At 38.4% G+C, this 6,145-nt stretch overlaps 1 protein-coding gene across 1 annotated transcript; it reads left to right on the top strand.

Annotated features, from left to right (window-relative positions):
• Positions 1-198: 198 nt before the first annotated feature.
• dmc1 (DNA meiotic recombinase 1) lies at positions 199-6,012 on the top strand. The gene is made up of 12 exons (XM_032574513.1): positions 199-1,034; positions 1,983-2,129; positions 2,200-2,282; positions 2,371-2,423; positions 2,514-2,555; positions 2,811-2,883; positions 3,426-3,517; positions 3,595-3,668; positions 4,386-4,500; positions 5,417-5,477; positions 5,546-5,662; positions 5,741-6,012. Exons 2-12 carry the CDS (start codon positions 1,986-1,988, stop codon positions 5,808-5,810), a joined length of 924 nt encoding a protein of 307 aa, XP_032430404.1. The 5' UTR covers positions 199-1,034; positions 1,983-1,985; the 3' UTR covers positions 5,811-6,012.
• The last annotated feature ends 133 nt before the right edge of the window (positions 6,013-6,145 follow it).

Below are 6,145 nucleotides of genomic sequence, written 5' to 3'. Positions count from 1 at the left end.
TAGAATGCATTATCAGAATTTAAAAAAAATAGTTACACGTGTGAAGTGGAACCATGTTTTTCTCAGCTTTATGCACCATGAGCAAGAAATTTCACTTTTTTCTTTTACTCTCAATAAAAACATTTAATATATGAACAAGAGAAAATGAAAGGTTTTCTTTCTTGTTTTTATAGATAGTTTTCACAAAGAGTCCGAGTCCTTCACCATTTTGATCTGTTTCTTACGTCAGCATATAATGTTGCGCTCAAATGCGTTTCTATTCCTCGTTCAGGAGGGCTTCAAGGGAAATTATCTGCTCCTGTCCTGCCAGTTTCTCAAACTAGATTTTCTATTAATGCATACACGACAGTATAGACATTAAATCTGGTTAGGTTCGTTGTGTAAAAACCAGCAACAACCGATTAAACTTTATGAGGGAGTGTTTAATCAGATATACGTTGATTCGACTAAGACAATCCAAATTTCCGCTAGTACTTGAATACATCGCAGGTCCTAATTTCCCGCCAGTGACAGATTCTGGCCGTCAGAGGAAACGATAGGCGATAGTTTTATTTTAGGACAGGGTTTGTTTTATATAAAATATATTATCCCTTACTGAATTATTTATTTTTTTGCTAACATATTCAGAACCAACTAATTCCAACCGCTTTAGTTTATTTTTTAGTCGGTATTTTGTGAATCAATTTAGAGACGGTGAGCTAGCTCAACTAGCTGCTCGGCTTTTTGGCTAAAATCTCCTTTAAGTGATAAAACTGAAAACTTTATATTTCATTTCTAAGCTTCACTCTGAAATGAAAATGAAAGTTGCTGAGGATCAAGTTGTTGAGGATGATACAGGTTTCCAGGATGACGAGGTAAGATCAATAGCTAATACAGTTTAGCCTTTTCCTAAAAAAGTAGGTATTAATAAATAATATGACTGAATAATTTAGAAGTGATTTCCATCTGTTTCTGTGGTTTAATATGATGATTTCTTCTAAATCAAACAGGAGTCGTTTTTTCAAGACATTGACCTCCTACAGAAACATGGGATTGTAAGTAAAATATCATAAAATCACCTGGAAAATGTAGTTTTTAACATTATAACCACAAACTAAATGTATCTCATTTGGATTTTATGTGATAGACTAACACAAAATTGTGTATATCAAATCAGATTCATGTCTCGGAATGGCCTAGTCAAAGTCCAGTCCTAAGAACTACTGATAATCTTTATCACAATATCTTGTGGTAATATTGTGATAGTGATAAATTTGATGATAATAACTGGTTATTGCTATTTATTTAGGTAGCTGTGTGGCTCAGACTGTGTCACATCACAAACATTCCTGTCACATAAAGTGTGATTTGTATCACTGACATCCATAAAGTAACCGCATATAATCATATTTTCAAATTTATTGATATTTATTGATGTTCTTGTGAAGAAAATAGTCAAAATAACAATCCTAACAATCTGGACATGTTTTTATTTTTTTACTTCATTATCCGGAATTTATTGTGACAGAGATAAATCAAAATTCTTATAAGAAATTGCATCACAATAAATGATATAATAAATGCCTATTACAGAGACTCTCTGAATGAGTCTCAAATTTAAAAATCTACTTGTGAGGGGCGTGCTGTGGTGGTGCAGCGGGTTAGCACGCCCCACGTTTGGAGGCCTTAGTCCTCGACGCGGACGTCACGGGTTCGACTCCCGGTCCCGACGACCTTTGCCGCATGTCTTCCCCCCTCTCCTCACCCTCCTTCCTGTCTGCCTACTGTCAAAAAAATACGAGCCACTAGCGCCGCAAAAAAACTCTTCGGAGAAAGAAAAAAAAATCTACTTGTGCAAAACCAACAAAGACCCAAAACGACGGTTATTTTTTCCTCCTCTTGAGCTTTGAACTGTTTTGTGCCTCTCGCAGCAAATCCTAATAAATGCTGTGAATTTTGTGGTTGTAAAGAGACAGAGTGTATTATTTTGTGTTTTTGTCCAGAACATGGCGGACATTAAGAAGCTGAAGTCGGTGGGAATCTGCACCGTTAAAGGGATCCAGATGACGACACGCAAAGCTCTGTGCAACATCAAGGGCCTGTCGGAGGCCAAGGTGGAGAAAATCAAGGAGGCGGCAGGAAAGATGCTGGTTAGACGCCACTCTGTTATTCTGTCATGCAGAAATGGACCGGAGCGTAACTCTTGGTTTTCCTGAGCAGAACGTTGGATTCCAGACGGCCTTCGAGTACAGCGCCAGGAGGAAGCAGGTTTTCCATGTGACGACGGGCAGCCAGGAGTTCGAGTTAAGATCGCAAAGTTCAGCTGCTGCAGGTTTTATCTGGGTTCACTCATGTGTGTGTGTGTGTGTGTGTGTGTGTGTGTGTGTGCAGTAAGCTGCTGGGAGGAGGGATCGAGAGCATGGCCATCACTGAGGCCTTCGGAGGTGAGAAGACATGTCGCTTCTTAACTTGTTATGTAATAAACTAATAATAAACTAAAAGATGTTTTTATTTAATGATCTGATTTTCCTCAGAGTTTCGGACGGGAAAAACGCAGCTTTCTCACACACTCTGTGGTGAGCAAGTCTGGCTACGCTATGATTTATTATGACTATGTTTTAATACTTTGTGATTATATTTTAATACTTTGTGATTATATTTTAATACTTTGTGATTATGTTTTAATACTTTGTGATTATATTTGAATACTTTGTGATTATATTTGAATACTTTGTGATTATATTTGAATACTTTGTGATTATGTTTTAATATTTTGTGATTATATTTGAATACTTTGTGACTGTTTTGTGACGTGTGTTTTGTTCCTCCAGTCACGGCCCAGCTGCCAGGAGAAGACGGATACTCCGGTGGAAAAGTCATCTTCATCGATACGGAGAACACCTTGTATCCTTGGAGCCAGTTTATCCTTCCTTCTTTTTCTCCTGTTTGTTCTTTCTCTCCCTCTATTTTTCCATTAATAGATCCTTTCTTTCATCTTTACTTCCTTCCTTTGTCGTTTCCTTCTTTCTTCCTGCCTTTCTTCCTTTTTTGCTCTTCCTTCCTTCGTTCCTTTGTTCCTCCTTTCTTCCTTTCTCTCTACCTTGTTTCCTTCTTTGCTTTCTTCCTTCCTTTTGTCCTTTCTTAACCTACCTTTTCTCAATTTCTTTGTTCCTCCCTACTTTCTTTCCTTCTTATTGCTCTTTCTTTCTTCCTTTCCTTTTTCTTTATTTCTTTTTGTGTTGCATCTTCTTTTCTTTTCTACTTTCCTTGTATCCTTCCTTCTTTCTGTTCTTCTTTACTTTTATTCTTCCTGTCAGTTTGACTCAGACGCCCAGAATAAGAGATAAGAAATTAGTCTGGATCTTTTTTAAACAGGTTATAAATCTGAATTAAAATCAGGTCTGAGGCTGTTCTTCTGTTTGTTGTGACCTTTGACCTCCTTGCAGCCGCCCAGACCGGCTGCGAGACATCGCGGACCGGTTCAACGTGGATCATGACGCCGTGCTGGACAACGTGCTTTACGCCCGCGCCTACACCAGTACGACCAGCTCAGCGTTCACTTCCTGAAGCCTTGTTGTAACTTCCTGTCTCTTAAACGGCGTGCTGTTCCTGCAGGCGAACACCAGATGGAGCTGCTGGACTTTGTAGCAGCAAAGTTTCATGAAGAAGGCGGCGTGTTCAAGCTGCTGGTGAGCTACAAACCTCTGATTGACTTCCTGCGTTAGGAAGGTAATCATCGATAGTTTGACCTCTTTCATCCTGAAACACTCAGAGGTGATTTCAAGGTTTGGAAAGTCCTGGAAAGTCCTTGATATTCTAACTGCAGAGTTTTGTAATAAAGCGCAATGAAATGTTTGATTCCACCTAAATTAGGAAAACATTACTTACAGTTGAAACCAGATGTTTTCACACACAAGGTTTTTCTTTTCACTCTCTGAAGTTAAATCAGATTAAATGTTTCTGGTTTCATTTTAGTTAGAATCATAAAAATTATTTCTATTTGCTAAATGCCAGAAAACGTAGAGAGAAAATTTTTTATTTGATTTTTGAATATTTATTATTTCTGATGACTCAGTCACTCATTGAGCCATGTAATAGAAATAAACGTTGATTCATATTTTATGCTTTAAATGTTACTGCAATTGGGGATTTTTTTGTTAAATTAATGTTTTGTTATCGAGCCAGTAATGAGGTTTATAAAACAATACATTTTGTTATATTCTAGTTTTACTGGTCCTGCTGTGTAATGTTGAATATTAAAAACAGTAATAAATCAAATGATGGCGAATTTAAACTGTTTTTTAGTTCATTTGTGTTTTTATCTCTAAATTTGTGGTTTGAAGATGTAAATGTTTCTGTGGGAAAGGATCCTGCGTTCACTGCGCCTGTCGGCTCTTCCTCTCCAGATCATCGACTCCATCATGGCTCTGTTCAGGGTGGACTTCTCCGGCCGCGGGGAGCTGGCCGAGCGGCAGCAGAAGCTGGCCCAGATGCTCTCCAGGCTGCAGAAGATCTCAGAAGGTGGGAATTAGAACCAGGACCGGTTCTGGTTCTGGTTCAGTTTAAGCTCAAAGGACGTCTGAGAGTCTCATTATAACATTGAATCTTTACTCCAGTGTTAATACGTCTGGAGTTGGGAACCGATGAGAATTTATCGGTACCGATTCCATAATCGATTCTCGGTGAGTTTAGAAATAAAGTCTTTAATTGATTTAAATACACCATGTTGCGTTCAGTTCAAACTAAATTTAAAAAGTAAGAATAAATCTGTTAAATGAACATTTAACATGAAATTAAACATGAACAGACAAGTTATCATCACCTACAGACCAATTTGATAAATTAGAATATTAATTAGGTTAATCAGATTAATCGTGATGAATTGATTATTGAAATAATCATCAACTAATTTAGTAACTGATTAAGTATTTTGTTGTTGACTTACCATCCAGGAACCGCTTGCTATGATGGCGCGTATGATGGCTATTAAAGACTAAATTTTCACACAAAAAACTCTGAAATTTTTAGAAAATTTCTAGAAAAAAATTCAGAATTTTCCCCTTTTTTCCTTTTTTTCTGTCTACAATGCTCTAATACGCCGTTTTAACTTGCTGCATTGGTTGTGCAGTAAGCTCCACTTCTGCTTTTCTAAGATTCATGGTTGTGTAACTGTTAGCATCTATTTTCACTGTGTAAATGTTGAGTTGGGGGGCGTGGCCAGCAGCAGCTTAATTGGTTTTAAAGCGACAGAGACATTAAAGCAGCGCATTCTGAAGGATTTTGAGCAAAAAATGTGACTAGCATGTTTTGTATAGGCCACAGGCTGATCCTGTTTAGGGAAGCATCATAGGTCACTTTAAGGCTCTCTGGTGTTTTATCCTAAATGAGGCGCAGTTTCTGTTTTCTGTCTGTTTTCATCCGTTCATCACATCCTCAGAGTACAACGTCGGCGTGTTCGTTACCAACCAGATGACGGCGGATCCCGGAGCAGGAATGACGTAAGAGCCGAGAAGCCCCGCCTCCTCCCCGCCTGTCCTGTGCTGCTTTAAACGTTTGGATGTTTCAGATTTCAAGCCGACCCCAAGAAGCCAATCGGCGGCCACATCTTGGCCCACGCCTCCACCACGCGCATCAGCCTGAGGAAGGGCCGCGGCGAGATGAGGATCGCCAAGATATTCGACAGGTGAGCCGCCGCTCCACAGCACCTCGACTCTGTCGGCCATATTTGCAGTTCTGATGGATCCGTTTGTGATCATTCTAGCCCTGATATGCCTGAGAATGAAGCCACGTTCGCCATCTCTGGAGGAGGAGTTACTGACGCCAAAGAGTGAAGCATCTGATTAATATTTATTATCTTTATTTATTATTTTAACCTCTATTTATTGGATTCACATCCATTTATTCATTAAAAGTTGTTCAGTCGATGTTGTACTGCAGTAATTAATTTTACTAACTGTTATATGTATGCACTCAGTTGTGATGTTTCACTTCACTGAAAGTTCAATTAAATAATAAAATGAGTTCAATCTGGGAGTTTTATCACTTTTATTTGGATTAATAACCAGAAACGTCAGAACAAATCAGTTACTTTCACAAGTATGGATGGAAAAACATCAAACACTATTACCATTATGGGAGGTGTATTACTATGCATACATAAAATAAA

Source organism: Xiphophorus hellerii, chromosome 10 (genome assembly GCF_003331165.1).
Source record: "Xiphophorus hellerii strain 12219 chromosome 10, Xiphophorus_hellerii-4.1, whole genome shotgun sequence".
Classification (NCBI taxonomy): Eukaryota; Metazoa; Chordata; class Actinopteri; order Cyprinodontiformes; family Poeciliidae; genus Xiphophorus; species Xiphophorus hellerii.
Note: the sequence above shows the minus strand (reverse complement) of the source record. Positions and strands in the feature narration are given on the sequence as shown.